Source organism: Nomascus leucogenys, chromosome 4, assembly GCF_006542625.1.
Source record: "Nomascus leucogenys isolate Asia chromosome 4, Asia_NLE_v1, whole genome shotgun sequence".
NCBI lineage: Eukaryota > Metazoa > Chordata > Mammalia > Primates > Hylobatidae > Nomascus > Nomascus leucogenys.
Window position 1 is genome coordinate 33,191,109 of NC_044384.1, and position 19,363 is coordinate 33,210,471.

Below are 19,363 nucleotides of genomic sequence, written 5' to 3' on the forward strand. Positions count from 1 at the left end.
CTATTAATTAATATATATATCACTTATCACCTATATATGTATCATATTATCACCCCATATATATGTGTGTGTATATATATATTCATTATGACACCATATATATGTATATATGTACATATATATGTGTATATATATGACACCATATATATATATGGTGTCATAATGAATACAATATTTTACAAACATTTTCATTTTTAAATATAGCATGCATATATCCCCATGTTATTTAAATAGAATGACATGGCTATTTTACAATATAATTTTTTTTTTTTTTTGAGACAGAGTGTCACTCTGTCGCTGAGGCTGGAGTGCAGTGGCACAGTCTTAGCTCACTGCAATCTTTGCCTCCCGGGTTCAAGCGATTCTTCTCCTGCCTCAGCCTCCCAAGTAGCTGGGATTACAGGTGCCCGCCACCATGCCTGGCTAATTTTTGTAGTTTTAGTAGAGACAGGGTTTCACCATGTCGACCAGGCTGGTCTTGAACTCTTGACCTTAGGTGATATGCCTGCCTCGACCTCCAAAAGTGCTGTGTTTACAGGTGTGAGCCACCACGCCTAGCTACAGTGTAATTTTTAATGATGGAAATAAGTGTTTTAGTTCTACCATGACTTATTAAAACAATCTCCTTTTGTCAAATGTTTCTATTTTTTCCTCAAAATTATTATATGACATAATTATGCTATATACTGTATATTATGTAACACATAAAATTTATATTATGCTATACAGGTTGAATATACCTTATTGGAAATGCTTGGGACCAGAAGTGTTCCAGATTTCAGGCTTTTTTGAATTTGGAATATTTGCATATACATAATGAGATATCTTGGGATGGGACCCAAGTCTAAGCATGAAATTTATTTGTTTCACATACACCTTATGCAAGTACCCTGAAGGTAATTCTACACAGTATTAGTCAATAATTTTTTTACATGAAGCAAAGTTTTGACTGTGTTTGGACTGTGACCCATCATATAAGGTCTGGTGTGGAATTTTCCACTTTTGGTGTGTTGTCAGCACTCAAAAAATTTTGGACTTTGGAGCATTTTGGATTTCGGTTTTCAGATTAGAGATGTTCAACCTGTGTGTGTGTGTGTGTGTGTGTGTGTGTACAGTATACTATTATACTATAAATAGTGCTGTGACAAACGTTTCATGCCTTATCTTTATGTACATCTATGATTATTTCTTACAGTAAATGCTCAGGAGTTGGTGAAAGAACAGGCAGAATTTTAAGAACTTTGATCTATTTGCTGCTGTATAGTTTTATTTTTCTTGATTCCCTTTCTTACTTAGTTATTTTTTAATCTCAACTGATTGCCTTTTCATTGTAGTTTTATCTATCTTTAAAGATATTTACTCCTATTTCATAAAGACTAAATCTTCTTATATTCTCTTAAGCACATCAGTTGAATGGTGTGAGTTCTTATGGTGTGTCCCATATTAGGTTCTTTCCAGAGTTCTGCCCCTCCTCTGATTCTTTAGAATGATCTTCTCTGTCTTTGATTCAGGAATTTTGCAAGATCTTAAGTTGATGTATTCCCTTTACCCAACCTCAAATGAGGTGGGTCTTGTTCAGACTTGGTATCTGACAATAGTCAAGGTGCCCCTGAAACATAGGGCATGCTTATTAAATCTCCCATCTTCCTACTCCTCCTCTCTTCTTCCTGCTCCCACTTCTATTTTCATTCTTGGCTCCAGTTGGGTAATAACTGAACTCCCGTCTCACATCCAGGGTTGAGTGGAATCTCTTAGTCCAATTCTCAGATCCTGGATGGTACTGTCCTGGTATAGCTCTAACCTGATGTGATGGTTTCTTTTCTTATGCCTATTGCCTGAGTCTTTGATACAAGTTGGTTGCATTTTATGCAAGAGATGCTTTCCTAAAAATCTATATACTTTTTATTTCTTTTATTTTTATTTTTTTGAGATGGAGTCTTGCTCTATCGCCCAGACTGGAGTACAGTGGCATGATCTCGGCTCACTGCAAGCTCCACCTCCTGGGTTCATGCCATTCTCCTGCGTCAGCCTCCTGAGTAGCTGAGACTATAGGTGCCTGCCACCATGCCTGGCTAATTTTTTTGTATTTTTAGTAGAGATGGGGTTTCACCATGTTAGCCAGGATGGTCATGATCTCCTGACCTCATGATCCTCCCGCCTTGGCCTCCCAAAGTGCTGGGATTACAGGTGTGAGCCACCATGCCCAGCCAAAATCTGTATACTTTGAAATTCATTTGAGACAGAATTTCCTGCAGGAATAATGTAAAGCAGAGGGTTGTGCACTTTGAACATATATAGAGACAACCGTGAAAGTGTGTTTTTGTTTGAATGCTTTTGTTTTTTACAGTATAGTCTTCAATTTTTACAAAGCTACCAGATGCTTGCTTGGTCTTGGTAGCATTTTATCATCTTAATCCTGTTCTAAAGTGATCGAATTTTTAAAATAAATTTTATTGTGTATATTTAAGGTATATAACATGATGTTATGAGATACATGTTGACAGTAAAAAGGTTACCCTCTGCCCATATTGTATTATGACTGGAGGACACATTCTAGCTATTAACAATTCTACTTAACCTAGAGCAAGTTTTCAGTTGGATCTTCTGGGCACATTTTGAGAGGGCCCCTCAGCTCTTTGGTGTATTCTAGAAGGCACACTTATCTCAGCCTCACTAACTTAGCTCACATGGGAGTCCCTGAGGGAGGCATCATAGATTCCATTAGCCTTACTGTTGGTGGCTGATGTTTTCTGACCTGATCACAAGATCCTAGGATTCACTGTGCCTGATGTGGGGCTCGCAGTTCCCCTTGCATGGGCTCTGCTTCTCACCAATAAGGTCAGAATCCCAACCTTCAGCCTGTGAGGAGAGTGATGATTTTGTCACAGTTTGCAAATCCAGGCTTCCAGTTCTTGTGACCAGTCTCACAGGGCACATGCTGCCAAATTTTTTGCTTCAGTTGAAAAAATAATCTGCAGCAGTGGAGGGAGCAGTGGCTCAGTAATTCAGGTCAGAAGGTAATTGCCAGTCATCCCTGTATGATTCTAAGCTTTACCAGGTATCCTGGACACAGTTGTGTCCTTGTGATAAGCTTTCCTTGGGCCACGAAGCAGATATCAGTATGTTCTTAAAGTAGACTCAAGTGATTGGAAGATTGGATTAGATCTCCAGGTGCCCCCTCAACAACACTTATCTACATCCTTGTCCCCTCTTCTCCTTCCCAGATTGTCATTGAAGATATTGGGAACAAAAGAAAATATGACTTCCCCCTTAACCGCTGGCTGGCCTTGGACGAAGACGATGGCAAAATCCAAAGGGATATCTTAGTGGGCGGAGCTGAGACCACAGGTAGATTTGAAGAAAGGCGAGGCTCTTTTGGGTATTTCACTTTCTGCCTAAGGGTCGGTGTTGGCATCTGTGGGGCTGGAGGCCTGTGATCAAACAGGAGCCAGCTGGGTCTGCAGACAGCATTCCTCCTGCTCCCGAAACTGTTCTGTCCCACTGGGTTGCAGCCTGGGGCTCTGTTGTTGCCAGAGGACCTGGGGGATGCTGCTAAGCAGATACTAACTGCCCAGGGCAAAGGAAGGTATCCATAGTATGAAGCCAGAATGTGAACTTCTGACAAGCATGGATGTTTCCCAGGACATTGATTTACTCTGAACTCTTTCTGATATTGAGTGCTTAGTATATGCCAGGCCTTCTAGGCAGGTACCTGACCTACATGGTGTCCTTCAATCCTCACAAACACCCTATAAAGTAGGAACTGTTATTGTTCCCATCTCACAGATGAGGAAACTGAGGCAATGGAAGAGCCTTGTCCAAGGGCACACAGTTGGCAAGTGATAGATTCAGGATTTGGTCTGCTTCCTAAAGCCCTAACCTGTATGAATTCCGCAGAAAACTTCCAACTCCCAGCATGGCAGTCATGGTCATGCATGTTCTAGAAAATCAACTTTGATATTGTGTACATCTGAGAATGTTCTCTGCAGCAGAACTCCCATGACTCACCATGGGAGAAAATCCATGTTCTGTAGTATAATGTACACATTTCTCCCCAATTTGGCTCCATTTATCCTACCCACAGAAGTCTTCCCACACCCTCTCTCCCACTGCACATTCACACCTTCCATTCTCCCCTCCATCTTGTTCCCATGACTTCCCTCTCCCCTCAACTCCCTGCTTGCCTTGCTCTTTCTCTCTCTCTATCCTTGGAACCTGCCTTCTCCTCATCCTGCAAAGCTTTTTCTCTTCTTTCTGCCTCTCAAATTCTTGTTTCCAGTCACTGCCTCTGAGCCCTCCCTGACCTTCTCTGGCCTGGGTAACTTCTCCATTCTTTTGCTCCATGTTCCTTGGCAGACCTTTACTGCTGCTGTTCAGAAGACTAAACGTTCCTCTGCTCCAGTCCTTTTCAACCTCAGCATTGCGGGCTGATCATTGTGAGGTGTGGCGTAAGTCGTCTGCAGATGAAAGTTTGCAGTTTACTTAAAAACATACTCTAATAGAATTAATATAATCCTATTGAATGTGTAAATATTATATGTCTCCTAGTGGTAGAAGAAGAGCAGAAACCAAAGCAGCTGGGAATTGCTTATATCCTAAATGATGAAAGTGTGTCTGATGTGGGAACACCATTTGTCCATGCATCTTAGAGAAATAAAGCTCGAGACCTATTTTTTTTTCTAGAGCAATGACCATTCCTTTTTAATTATTTACTCCCAAAGGCCTGGAATCTAGTAAGCACTCAATAAATGCTGAACAAAAGAAAATGTAAGTTTAAGAATGAATAATGCACCCATGTAGTTGCATGTATTATCACTCAAAGAAATTTGGGATTTTTATTTCTCTGAGGTTATGGGATAAGAGTGTGGGGTATGGTAGGGTGAGGGATGGGTGGGGGAATTAACAAGGCTTAACGTGACAACTGCCTTAGACCCCAGGTCAGAATTAAAGAATGTAGGCCAGGCATGGTGTCTCACGCCTATAATCCCAGCAATTTGGGAGTCCGAGGGGGGTGGATCACTTGAGGCCAGGAGTTCGAGACCAGCCTGGCCAACATGGCGAAACCCTGCCTCTACTAAAAATACAAAAATTAACCAGGTGTGGTGGCATACGTCTGTAATCCCAGCCACTCAGGAGGCCGAGACACGAGAATCGCTTGAGCCTGGGAAGTAGAGGTTGCAGTGAACTGAGATCACACCACTAAATTCCAGCCTGGGTAATTGAGTGAGACTCTGTCTCAAAAAAATAAAATAAAATAAAAAAATCTAGTCCAGGCCAGTCCTTAGTAGAATCGCCTGTCCAAGTGTTTGTCTTTGGTATTTTCTTTTGCTTCGCCCTGTCTCAGAGTTTAATCTCCCTTTGCTAGTTCTTCCTCAGAATTCCATGTCCTCATATTGCCTCCTGATAGACCAGAACCTCAAATGGCCCAACCAACAATGTTCTCTCTCTCCCTCAATCCTCCCTCACCCTACCACATCAGGCAGCAAAGGAGGACATTAATGTCCTCTATTAAAAGTTATGTTTTTAATTTATCAGCAGAAGAGCAAGTGAAATGAATCAGATAGCCCTGAACATAAATCTCCATTAATGGAGTTGACTATTATAATTAGATTAGACATAACAGAATTCATCTGGCAGCTATTAATAATGTACGCATGGTAATTATCATTAATAATAAGTACTATTCTTAGCCAACCCGAGTTCCTCCTTCTCTTTGTTAGTTTCCTCTAATCAGCACTGACAGCTTCCTGTAATAATACGTGTGGTTTATTCTCAAACTCAGATGCATTGGACACACAAACTCTGAAAAAGATGAAATGAGGTCGAGAGGGACATTAGGTGGCATCTGGAGGAATAGGACATGATGGGGAAAGAGGATGTGTGGAGGAGGAGGGCTTTGGGGGTGTTGTAACAAGGAAGGGGAGGAGGGGGTGGGATATTATGATGCAGCTCACATTGAACACTCTTTTTCCTGTTGTTTCCACACCAGCTATTACGTATATTGTCACCGTCTTCACTGGGGATGTCCGGGGGGCTGGTACCAAATCCAAAATCTACTTGGTCATGTATGGGGCCAGAGGGAATAAGAACAGTGGGAAAATCTTCCTGGAGGGCGGCGTGTTTGACCGAGGCCGCACGGACATCTTCCACATCGAACTAGCTGTCCTCCTTAGCCCCCTGAGTCGGGTCTCCATCGGGCATGGCAATGTGGGTGTCAACAGAGGCTGGTACTGTGAGAAGGTAAGGGATGCCCCCAAGGACAGCCTTCCCTGATTCAACCCCTCTCCTCTTTAACTTGCAAGTACAAACTTTAACCTGAATCCTACTTCCTCTGAACTAGTTACAGAGTGCATGAGCAATCTCTTTCATTGGGCATTTTGGGTGGTTACGTGTCCATCTATCTTGCCTCAAGAGTGGTCAGGAACAGGGGCTGTTCTGTACATGCGTCCAAGGGCCAAGCAGGACAGGTTACCCAGAGGCGCTCAGTTGGTGGTTATGATTATCCTGATTCCTGGTGTAGTGTTTCACCTCAGCTTATAAATCTTTCAATCAATAAGTATTTTAAAGTATATGTTTGTATTGTGGAATACTTATACTTTAAAGAATATATATTAATAACTGTAAGACATAGGGAATGTTAAAAAGCAAACCTCAATTTTTTCTATCACACAGCTTGAGAAATAGAACATTCGTGATGCTTTTGAAACTCCTCTGTGTCCTTCCACAGTCATATAGTCCTCTTTCCCTCAAAGGGCACATACTATTATGAATTTTGTCTATGTATAAGCTTGTATTGTTTGTAACTGGCAATTTTTGTCTGCCCTTCCTTCCTTCCTTCCTTCCTTCCTTCCTTCCTTCCTTCCTTCCTTCCTTCCTTCCTTTTTTTTGGACAGAGTTTCACTTCTGTCACCCAGGCTGGAGTGCAATGGCACGATCTCAGCTCACTGCAACCTCCACCTCCTAGGTTCAAGTGCTTCTCCTACCTCAGCCTCCCAAGTAGCTGGGATTACAGGCATGCATCACCATGCCCGGCTAATTTTGTATTTTTAGTAGAGATGGGGTTTCACCATGTTGGCCAGGCTGGTCTTGAACTCCTGACCTCAGGTGATCTGCCTGCCTCGGCCTCCCAAAGTGCTGGGATTGCAGGAGTGAGCCATTGCTCCTGGCCATCACTGTCAATTTTCACTCAACATTATGTTTTAGAGATTTGTCCAAATGGTAACAGAAGCTGTAGTTCATCCATTTCCCTGCTGCAAAGTATTCCATTGTATGAATGAGTTACAATTTATTTGTCCATTCTTCTGTTGATGGATATTTTGGAGTGATTTCTTGATTTTTACTACTATGAGCAATCCTGCCATGAAGTTCCTGTACATGTATCTTTGTAGAAGTGTGCAAGAGCTTCTCAGAATGAAAGTGCTAGATCACAGCGTAAGTGAATCTTCAGCTTTATAGGATAACTGTTATTTCCAAAGGATTCCAGATTGTTTTCCAAAATAGTTGCACCATTTTACTCTCCTGTCAGCCATGTGTAAGAGATATTTTGTTTTATACATTCTTGTAAATGCTTGATATTGTCTGAATTTTTAATTTTCACCATTTTGGAGGTTGTAAAATGATCCTGTTGTGGTTTTAATTCTTATTTTTATGATTACTACCAAGGTTGGATGTGTTTTTTTTTTTATTGACTATTCATGTTTCTTTTTATGTAAAATGTCTGTTCATGTCTTTTACTGATTTTCCTATTGATCAATCTATCTTTGGATTTATTTTTAGGAGTTTTAAAATTTAATCTGGATATTAATCCTTTGTTGATAATATATGTTCAAATATTTTCTCATAGTTTGTGATGTTGAGTAACAGATTTAATTTAAAACTATCTAGTTTATCAATCTTTTCCTTTATGACTAATGCATTTGGTATTATTGAAATAAATCTACTTATCTCAGAGCTATGAAGACATTCTCCTATATCCTTTTCTAAAAATTGTTGTTTTAATTTTTCCATTTATATTTTTAAAATACTAGAAATTGAATTTTGTGAGGGAGAAATTCAATTTTATTTTTTTCCATGTAGATATGCAATTGTTCCAGCAACATTTATTGAAGGGCTTTTAAAACTTGACCAAGGTTAAGAATCACTTGGAATTCTTGATAAAAATAGATTCCTAGGCTCTAATCCAGACCTAATGAGTCAGAATTTCCACGTAATCTGGATATTTAGCAAGTCGTTTAGATAATTCTTATCATTAATAAAGTCTTGGAAGCTGATTTACTAAATAGTAATTCTTTTCCCACTGTTCTGAAAAGACATTTCTATCACACATAAAATTCACAAAATGCATGGCTTTGCCAGTGAGTTTTCTAGTTTGTTTCATTTATTTAGTTATTTCTGCACTAATATACCACTGAATATCTTCATTTTTACCTTTATACTGTCTTAGTATCTGCTAGGGAAATTTGTTTACCTTGTTATTCTTCCTCAAGAATGTTTTGACTGTTCATAACCATTTACCCTTCCGAAGAAATCTTTATTTACTTATTTTGCCAAATCCCAAAGCACAGTGTTGAACAGAATTCATTTGGACCTATAGATTCATTTGAAAGAACTGACATCTTTACTATATTGACTTTCCCTATTTATGGATATGGTATACTTCTTAAAATATATGTCTTCTTTAATAGTTTTCAATATAGTTTTCTATTTTGTGATAAATAAATTGCATGTCTGTTAGATATGTTTAAGAGACCTTATAATTTTTGTTACTATTATAATGGTATCTCTTTAAAAATTATATTTTCTAACAATTTGTTGCTGATATAGAAATAGAAGTATTTTCTGGACATTTAGTTTACATATGGCCATTTTGCTAAACTCTATTGTTAATTCTGATAATGTCTCAATAATTCTTTGTTTTTTTTCTGTAGGAAGTCAAATTGTCTGTAAACGATAACAGTTTTTTATTTAATTTTCAAAGTTTATAATTCTTTTTCTTTTTTGTTTATTTGACCACATGGCCTAAGACCTACAGTACAATGCTGAGTAGTAGGATTAATAGTGGATATCTTTATTTTGTTTCTGATTTTAAAGGAGCTGCTTCTAATATTTTATTTGGTTGACTTTTTTTTTGCAAGTTTATGATGGACATTCTTAGATTAGATTTGTAAAATTCCCTTCTATTTCTATATTTTAAGGAGGTTTTATGATGAATTGGTGTTAAATTTTATCTAATGCTTTTCTGCACTTAGTGAGATAGTTGTATGGTCTTTCTCTTTTATTCATTAAGTTCGTGCACTAATATGAGTGCATTTTCAAATGGCAAACTAACTGCTTTTTTATAAGTCAAACTTGGTGATAATAGATTGTTTTACATGTTTTTAGAGTTATTAACATTTAATATAGAATTTTTCTGGCCGGGCACGGTGGCTCAAGCCTGTAATCCCAGCACTTTGGGAGGCCGAGGTGGGCGGATCACAAGGTCAGGAGATTGAGACCAGCCTGGCTAACACGGTGAAACCCTATCTCTACTAAAAAAAAAAAAAAAAAAATGCAAAAAATTAGCCAGGTGTGTCGGCGGGCGCCTGTCCCAGCTACTTGGGAAGCTGAGGCAGGAGAATGGCGTGAACCCAGGAGGTGGAGCTTGCAGTGAGCCGAGATTGCGCCACTGCACTCCAGCCTGGGCAACAGAGTGAGGCTCCATCTCAAAAAAAAAAAAAAATTTTTTTTTCTATGTTCTTGAGTAGCATTGGCCCCTTATTCCTTTCTTGTATAGTTGTCGATTGGTTGTGATTTTAGAATGAAATGGGAAGTATGTCCTTTCCTAAAAGAGGGTATATAAAATTGCAGTAATGTTTCCCAAATGTTTTGTTGCAGTCTCCTGCAAAATTGCATAGGTAGGGGTGCGTATGTGTGTGTGAGCGCACGTGTGTGTGCAATCTCTACTATTGAAATATATACCACTAAGGTGGTAGATATTTCTTATTGTAGATCAATTTTTGCTTTATATAGTTTGAGGCTATATTACTAAGCATAGAATTATTATAGCCTCCTAGTGAATTCAATCTTTATCATTATCCAGTCTGATACTATTTATCTCTGAACTGGCAAATTTAGTCTGCTTATATTTATTGTAATTACTGATATATCTGTTCTGCTTTTACTGTTTCTTTTTTCTTCTTTTAAAATTATTTTGGGTTGACTGTTTTTCCCTATTTCTTTTTTCCCTTTATAGTGATTTTACTGTACATACTTAATATGGGAAACCCTAAATGTAATTGATATCTCTACTCTTTTTTGGCAAATGCAAGGACCTTAGAAATCTCTAATAGTAATAGTTCTGCATGCTATTTTTTTGCCTAGTATTTTAGCTCAATTTTAAACTATTTTAAAATATACACATTAGATATCATTGTTTTATATAGTTGCTTGTTCAGATTTACCTACAAGTTTCCCAGTTTGTTTGCTTGTCACTTCTTCTTGCATCTAAGACCTTATTTCTGGTGTCAATTTTCTTCTTCCTGAAGAACACCCTTTAGAAGTTTCTTTGGTAAAGCTCTATTGTTGGCAAACTCTGATTTTGTTCATTTGAAAAATGTTTTTATATCACTCTCATTCTTGAAAAATAATTTTAGGGTACAGAATTCTATATTGAATTTTCCTCCCCAGTATCTTCTGGCTTCTGTTAGTCTAATTGCCACTCTCTGTTTTTTCTATCCAGATGCTCTTAAGATCTTGCTTTTGGTATTCTCCTGCTTCTCCTCAATATGTCTACATGTGCATTTATTACTATTTATCCTGACTGTGACCAAGCTTATGGTAACTATTTCTTAGGTAAGATTATTATTATTTTCTGTGTGGAGCAAAGACAAAAAAAAGATAGGCTTCTCTTTGCAGATTTTTCCCTGTCTACCTTTTGTCTAAAGGAGCAGTCCTTCAGATATTTCTGCTTATTCAGTGTTTCCAGTTCAGAATCTCCATTTTGTAAAGCCCATGGCCTAGTTTTCCGCATCCTTAAGTGGCTATTAGTTTCCTGGTCTCTGAGTGCCTGAGATTGTCTTTTGCTTCAGGGCAGCACCAACTTTAGCATTCACATTTGCCCACTCTCTGGGTTTCTGCTTACTCTGAATTTTGCTGGTTTTTATGGCTTCTCTGTAACCCCTTGGCAGCTCAGCAATGTATGTAAAGTGATACTTCCTGTGGTTTATGTAACATATGGCTATTTTGTGGTGATGAGAGGCTTTTCAGGCTACCTAGTTTCTGGACTACCTAGTTCATAAGCAAACATTTTTAATATATGAATTACACTAATTTATTTTTAAAGATAATGACAAAATAGTTTTTAAATAACAGAATATGATACCCTCAGGATAGTTATATTTAACAAAACAATAAAACAAAATCCTGAGACAAAACCCACAAGCTCTAGTAATAATACTATATTTTGTTGCTTACCTAACCTTTAACCTTCTAGAACCAGAACTTTTATCATAGATTTTTAAGCACTTACTATATGTTTAGAACTGTGTTCAGGGGACCCACAGGGTTGAGAAAACACACAACGCCAGACTTTTAGGATTTTACTACTTCTTAAAAAGACAAAACTAACCAATATACAGTTAACAACGAGAGAACAATTCAAGAGTAAACGAGGAAACATCTGCAGGATTTGTTGAGAGGAAAGAAAGACTTGTAAATAAATTGTTGGTGATTATACCCTCCTGTGCCCTCAACTTGTCAAGGATGCCCTCCAACTTTGCCTATGTATAGGTCCACTTCTAAATACATGGTCACATGGAATCTTCAGCATAAAAAATGGAGTGCAACAATGGATCCCAGTGGACCTCAGACATAAATAGAAATTCTGAGGTTCTTCCTGATGAGTAGGAAAGATCCCAAACTGACAATTAGTGTCAGGAATACTTATATTCCTGGTTCTGCCACTAACTAAAGGTGCTAACTTGGGTACTTTATTCTCTTTTCTAGACCTCAGGTTTCCTATCTATTGAATGCAGGTGGGGTGAACTGTATTAATTGTCAGTATATTTGTGTCAGAGGGCTAAATGTTTGAGGGGGCTGCTGCCTGTGGTCCTGAGCCATCATTTATCTCTAGGGAGGAGCATTTCTCTGGGAGTTTGAAGGGGTACATACTCCCCTCCCACCATCTCTTAGCATCCTTCCTCTGATGCTTCTTATAAGTTAAGATTCATCACAGTGGTCAATAGTGAGTATGAGGTGAGTATTACCTGGGAATATCTAAGGGCAAGAATTCAAGTTAAGGAAGTTACAGTCAATTTTTGTCACTATGAACAGTAGACAACAAATACCTAGTAAGACAATGGTTGGTCAAAACCTTGACTGATGGGAAGGTCAGATTAGTTTTCAAGTTAAAAAGATTAGTTTTCAAGTTAAGAAGGTAAAGCTTAGAAACCAGTAATGTGAGAGTCAAAATTTCTTTGCTGATAGAGGATTCTGTAGTGTGCCAGGAGCAATCCTTTCAATATTTATAATGTGAGTGTTCAAAATTCATGGGTTCAGAACTGGGTACAGATAGAGAAGGTATAAGAGAGAAGGTTGAATGAGGATCAAGCCTAAAAGAAAGAAGTTGGTTTTTATATTACATTCCAGATATTAATTAGCTTGCATGGGACATACCTTTTTCCTACAAGATAATTATAGGGAATTAACCTAGTAATCTAGTTCATTTGGTTCAGATTAACTGAGATTTTATGATGTGCTTAAAGAAATATGGTATTCAAAGAGGGTATTGTGTATAGAGGAAAAGTTTGAGATTTGAATAGCAAATTGGAAGATGGGTGATACCTACTTTGGAAGACTCCTTGGAGGTTGCATTTCTTGATTTAAGATTTAATGAGATAGGCAACAGAAAAGGTGCCATTCCTTGAGAGTCCTAATACAGATGTCTCTAAATGTGGGGCTGGGAGCCTGCTGAACATTGGGAAGAGGTCCCTACTGGGGACTCAATGCCGGAGACACTGTGCTCCACTCTCCCCAGGTGGTGATTCTGTGCCCCTTCACTGGCATCCAGCAGACCTTCCCTTGCAGCAACTGGCTGGATGAGAAGAAAGCAGATGGGTTGATTGAGAGGCAGCTCTATGAGATGGTGTCTCTCAGGAAGAAGCGGCTGAAAAGTAAGTGAGAGAGACCCAGAACCTGGAGGGCTCTCAGCCAGGGCCAGCAAAGGCCAGAATGTCAGACCATTGGGCAAAAGCTATGAGGGCAGTCCACTCCTGCTTCTCAAGTCTCCTCTAGAAAGGAAGGAAAAAGCTCCCTGAACCCCGCCAAGCAGCTCCACTCTCCAAAGTACAGGCCATATAGAGTCACACCCCTGGCACCAAGGCTGACTCCAGTGTCACCAAATGGAATAAGCTGCTGTGATGAGCTAGGTGTTAACCTGAATCGTTCACTACAGTGCACTCTGAAAGTACTGGACATAGGGTGGGTGGAGTCAACTCGTCCCCCGATTTAAAACATACGAATACACTTTAGCCATTAAAAAGAACATTATGGCACCTTATTTTTAATAGTAAGGAATCCTTAGCTTTCTAAATTTGGCTACAATGGGTTTCTGAGAGTGGGACACACCTGTGTATACCCCGCCCTTCAGTCCTGATCATTTTGCATTTTTCCTTCTTCCCTATGGTAATATGAAAATCTCTTCACTTCCTGAAGTTTATGGTGCAACTTGATCTGTCTTGCAGAATTCCCTTGGTCCCTGTGGGTCTGGACGACTGACCTAAAGAAAGCTGGTACCAACTCTCCCATCTTCATCCAGATTTATGGGCAGAAGGGGCGGACAGATGAGATTCTCCTGAATCCCAACAACAAATGGTTCAAACCTGGCATAATGGAGAAGTTTAGGGTAGGAGAGGAGTGTGATGGATGGGAGGGAGAAAGGAGGAAGGGATGTAGGGCATTCATCCTGGGGATTCTGGTTCTCTAAGCCAGGTTTTGGACCAAGTTTGAAGACAAAAAGGTACAATGGAGATTTTAGGTCCCTGCAAAGGGAGACAGATTTGATGATTTATAAGCAATGTATTGAATGGGGTACAATTTCGATCTGGCCCATTCATCTGAATCAAACGGTCCAGAACCAAAGCTGGGCAAAGAAGCAAGTATGGAATGGCTTAAACTATCCAGGATTGGGGAATCATTGCAGAACAGAGACCCTGAGCACACTTAGTGTCAGACTGCCCAATATGGACTGATTTAGAGAGTAAGGATCAAATTTAATCAAAAGTATGAATTTTAGAACTTTTTCAAAAATTCAGCTTTAAAACTTTCCATTATGCATAAAACTAGAGCAAAGATTATTTCCCCCAATAGAAGTGCTATTTCAACCTTTAGGTAGGAATAATTTGTAATTTGAGGCTCTCCTCTCAGCACCCCATTGGTACCTCTGTTACACCACTCAGTTCATTGCTCTTTATATATTTATCTTTTCTGCTAGACTGTGAGCCCCTAGAGAAAGGGCATGACTGCTTATTGATCTTTTTGTCTGTTTCACTGCCCATAGAGTCCTGGGGCTGTGGGCCTGTGCTAATTTGCAGGGCTGCCCTATAGATTTTGTTACTGGAAGTTTATGGCTTGGAGGATCTTCTTTGGTCTGAATCCCACTGTGGGGCAGTTATTTTTGTTCAGTTTCACCGGCCCAGACTGAATCCTTGCCCTATGTGGCTGTCTTGCCCTCATGTGCTCCTGGTTACAAGGGTCATGAGAAGATAAAATATGTGAGCATGGCTTGATTGAAGCAAACCCATCCTCACTGCTGAAGAAAGAGCCCAAAGCAGGTACCCTCCTGAGAGTGGGTCAGCTATGAGAATAAACACATTTCTTCAGTTATGCCCACTCAACTGTTTTTATTTCTCTCCATAGATTGAGCTCCCGGATCTTGGCAGGTTTTATAAGATTCGAGTATGGCATGATAAAAGGAGTTCTGGTTCTGGATGGCATTTAGAAAGGGTGAGATGCACCATCTTGGGGTTTGGGAGGTTGTTGGGAAAGGAACAAGGATGGTCCCTTTTCAATGACCCTATCACATAAATTTGCCTCTGTATTTATTGTGAATAGGGACTGAAAAGGGTTATGGTGAGACCTGAATTTGGATACAGGCCACAGGAACTTCCTATTGGGGAGAGACTTCCAAAGTAGATTAAGAAAACGCTCAGGTGTTTGGGGGGCTTGCATTCTGCCCTAGTCATCTGGTTGCTAGGCAAGTGTGGGTATCCAGGAAACCAGGAACAAATACTAATCCAGCCCTCTGCCTGCCATAAGGATTATCTCCAGGAAATAGCCTTGGCTTCTCTGCAATGAGATAGTAGAATGGGGGCTCCAGGGCCTCGGTGAACATCCCTGGTGCACCAACTTGCTCACCCCAGAACTTCATTCCAGATGACCCTGATGAACACTCTGAACAAGGACAAGTACAACTTCAATTGCAACCGCTGGCTGGATGCCAATGAAGATGACAATGAGATAGTGAGGGAAATGACTGCAGAAGGCCCAACAGTGCGCAGGATCATGGGCAGTAAGTACTGACAGGCTCTCCATCCTGGGAGGCAGTGGAACTCCTGCTTGGTATCCCAATGGGCCTGGCCTATGAGCTGAGAGTCTTGTTGGGCTCTCCATCCTGGGAGGCAGTGGAACTCCTGCTTGGTGTCCCGATGGGCCTGACCTATGAGCTGAAAGTCTTGTCTGCTATGCATCTTCAGGCCCCTTAGAGTGCCAGAGTGGATTTGGAAGGTCCCTGCCTCAAGACTGGCTTGGAAAAGCCATCTCCAAGTCATGATGCCAGAGCTCTACCATGACTGGTGTGGTGGGGAGGGAGGGAAGATGTGTGGATCTTCAGGTTGGCTCTGAGGGGATGAGAAGCATCTGCCCGGAGCAATAGTTCTCCAGAGCCTCCTTGAAAGGAAATATCCTCTTGCCCCCCTCAAATTGTGCATGAAATGTTCCCCAAAAGAAAAGCTAGATCAGGGTTCCTGTAGCCACAGTTGGCTGCTACCTAATAAGTATTCTATCTCTAATTAAGGATAGTAGGAGAAGGACTAAGCTTTAAATGTGGAATCCAGGAGCCACATTCAAATAGCCAAAGGGAAGAAGTCATTTTTGCCTCTAGGTTATAGAAGCACAGTACTGGCAAATACGGAGCACATGCCCTATCCTTTTCACATGGCAGACATTACTAAGTGATCAAAACATTCTCTGCCATGAGTCTGAAATGAGCTTTGTAGCCCTCAATAAAGAATTCCAAACAGACATTAACAATTGATCAGAATTGGCACTTAAGATAACCCATTTGCTGTCCTTGTGGCAGTCCTTATTTTAAGCAGGAAAATAGTATTGCAACATTACAAAAAGGTAAAAATATATAGAAAACAATGTCACCCATAGTTCCAGTAGCCCTTCTAAATATCTCCATAATCTCATTTCACAGGTGATTGTGTGATATTTATAAACACTGCATTTGCACACCCAGTAGAATTTCTGTATATATTTGTTGAAACAGTTTGATCAGAGTTAAATACTCATAAACATAGAAACCTCAAACAGCAAGTATCTAAAAAGAGATCATTCTGTCTGTTAGTTTAATTAGGCAGTGCTTGTAATTAGCATCATGTTTCTTGTATTTTATGGTTCTTCTTCATTCTTAATTAAATATATGACTGTAGAATATTTGTGTGCAAAGGCCCTTAAAATAGCCTGATGCAGATACGGAGCTGAGGACGTTCTTTCCATGGTTACACAGTTAGTTAGAGACAGAGTTAAATCTAGAATAAGGTCTCTTGCTTCCTGGTTCAGTGGCTATACCAAAACATCACCCTGCCTTTTTGCATTCAGTAATAACTGCCTTGAGAACAAGGCAATCATCTATCTAAATATGATAACATATAACCCATTCCCAAAATTTGGACTTCATATAATATTAATGGTAATGGTAAAAATTGCAATTACTTTTGCACTAACCTGATTATGTAGTCCACCAAGGACTGTTCTTACCTGATCTGTCCACTACGTGCCAGAAGTGAGCCTGCAGGTATAAAGAACTGGGGAGAAGTCTTGGGCCCTAACTGCTTTTGAAACCCTTCTAACTAACTCTCATGATTTTAGATTCTCAGTCTCTATTTCTACATTATCTGGCACCGTCATTCTTGAGCCTTTCGGTAGGATTCCTTCTTGAATTTTGTGACTGACAGCTCTGATCAATCCTTTCTGTTCTGCTAAGTCAGCGATTCTCAAACCTCAGCGTGCATTATCCCCAGGAGGGCTTGTTAAAACACAGATTGCTGAGCTCCACTTGCAGAGTTTCTAATTCAGTTAGTCTGGAGTGGGACTCAAGGATCTGCTTGTCTAACAAATTTACAGGTAATATCTATGCTGCTGTTGGGGAACCACACTTTGAGAACCACTGTGTTAATGCATTTACCACTTTTCTAGCTGCTCTCCAGCTTCCAAAATTGTGTTGTGTTCTCTAAACTTGTCCCCTTCCCCTAGTCTTGTTGGTGAAAACTTTTTTGTTTAGTTAAATTTTTAAAGCAACCTGTAGATTGCCATTTTGATAAGGTTTTCTAGAGAGAAATCTATTTTAATTTGTAATGTCCAGAATGTTCTTTACTTCCACCCCCTCTTTGCCTTGAGTGAAGCAGGACTTTCCCCTAAGAAGCTTATTTTCCCTCTTCATCAACTGAGGAGGGATTAGGCCCCAACCATATGACCTCCTTTTACTTTACTCCTTTAAAGGTTCTATCTACAAATACATTCTGAGTTATTGGGGAGTTAGGACTTCAATATATAAATTTGGGGGTATGGGCACAATTCAGCTTATAACAGACAACATCTCCTAAAGTACAGTCAAGGGCCCATCTATATCAAAACTACCTGAAGTGTTTACCGAAATACAGATTCCTAGGCCCACCACCAGCTATGCCAATTAGAGTCTTTGAGGGCTATTCCTGGTAATATGCATTTTGTCAAGCATGCCAAGTAATTTGTATGCATACTAAACCTTAAGAGTCTTTGTCTACCTCTTTTAGTGTCCATGTAGAACACCCACTCACCTGCATCCTGGTGCTCACCTGTGATGGGTACTATGGGACTGAATGAAGGGCGACGGACGAGAAATGAAAACAAAAAACTAAAGAATCTGTTTTAAAGAAGGGGCCAGGGGGCTCCTTGCTTCTGTCAAGCAAGGGCCTTGAGCTTCCACAGCCCTTCGTATTTATTGGGTAGAAAGGGCAGGGAGGAGGAGGTAACAATTGGTCAGCTGATGGATTGATCACAGGTTCCCATTATTGCTAACAGGCTTCAGATGTACCTAATCACAAGAAACACTGCTCCTGGGGCGTGACTGCCCTCAGCATTCCTTCTGGGTAGCAGACACACTTTGTCAGTTTGCCAACAACCTGCATTCATGAGAACAGTTTGCTGTTTCCTCATATAGCCTCCAGTGGTATACTAAGTTGATCACGACCCTCATTCTTTCAGCCTCCAACACTCACCCACTTTGTTGGCCTATGCCCACCCCACTTAGCCAGCCCTTCCCTGCCACTTAATTTGGGATCATCCCATGAAGCTGCCCATTCTTTGAACCCATGCCCCACCCTCTGACTCAAGCCCCTGCCCTCCCAGCACTTTTGTGACCTTGGTAAACTTCACCTCACCCTTGACCTCCTGTCACTTCTTCCTCCCCACATTTTTCCTGGTCTGTCAGGGGCTGACATGGATGGGTGGAGGATGGAATGGAGAGACAAACCTACAATCAGACCTCCAGTGGGGAGGAAAAGAGGTTCTGAAATCAGACAGAGAGAGGAGACCAGAGAGGAGAAGATAAATTCAAGAAATATTTTGAAGGTGGAACTGGCAGGTCTTGAAGTGTGAATGCTGTGAAAACACAGTGGTGAGATAAGCTTCCTGTCCAGAAAGTTGGGACAAACTTTGCAGATGAAGTGACATTTGAGCTAGGTCTTCTATGTGGAGGGATTTGACAGACAAGGAGAGACCATGTCAGGAGGTGGAGGAGATGGCAAGGAAGAGCATCTCTACAGGTTACATGTATAAAATGTGCTTGTAAACATTTTTAACAGTGTACAATTGTGGGGCTATCCTAGCCGGTATTTTTTTTTGTTGTCTTCCGTGATTCTATTTTTTTTTTTAGAAAAAAAATTAGTTTATTTAACAGAATGTATAGGGACAAAAAATATTCTTAGGACAAATTATAGCACACATGCACAGTACTATTCACAAGTTGGATGTGATTTAAGAAGCAAGTTATTTAGTCACAAGATCATTTTGTTTTATTTTGTTTTCTTCAGATTCTTTTCTATTTCTATTTTTGCTCCATCTCCTA

General features: G+C 40.1%; 1 protein-coding gene across 1 annotated transcript in view; it reads left to right on the plus strand.

Moving 5' to 3' along the window:
• The window catches only part of LOXHD1 (lipoxygenase homology domains 1), a 179,654-nt gene that overhangs the window by 49,930 nt on the left and 110,361 nt on the right, over positions 1 to 19,363 (plus strand). Inside the window, exons 7-12 of the mRNA XM_030810026.1 lie at positions 3,225 to 3,348; positions 5,990 to 6,240; positions 13,013 to 13,148; positions 13,719 to 13,879; positions 14,893 to 14,979; positions 15,409 to 15,544. Of these exons, the coding sequence (XP_030665886.1) occupies positions 3,225 to 3,348; positions 5,990 to 6,240; positions 13,013 to 13,148; positions 13,719 to 13,879; positions 14,893 to 14,979; positions 15,409 to 15,544 (895 nt within the window). The remainder of the gene's footprint in view (positions 1 to 3,224; positions 3,349 to 5,989; positions 6,241 to 13,012; positions 13,149 to 13,718; positions 13,880 to 14,892; positions 14,980 to 15,408; positions 15,545 to 19,363) is intronic.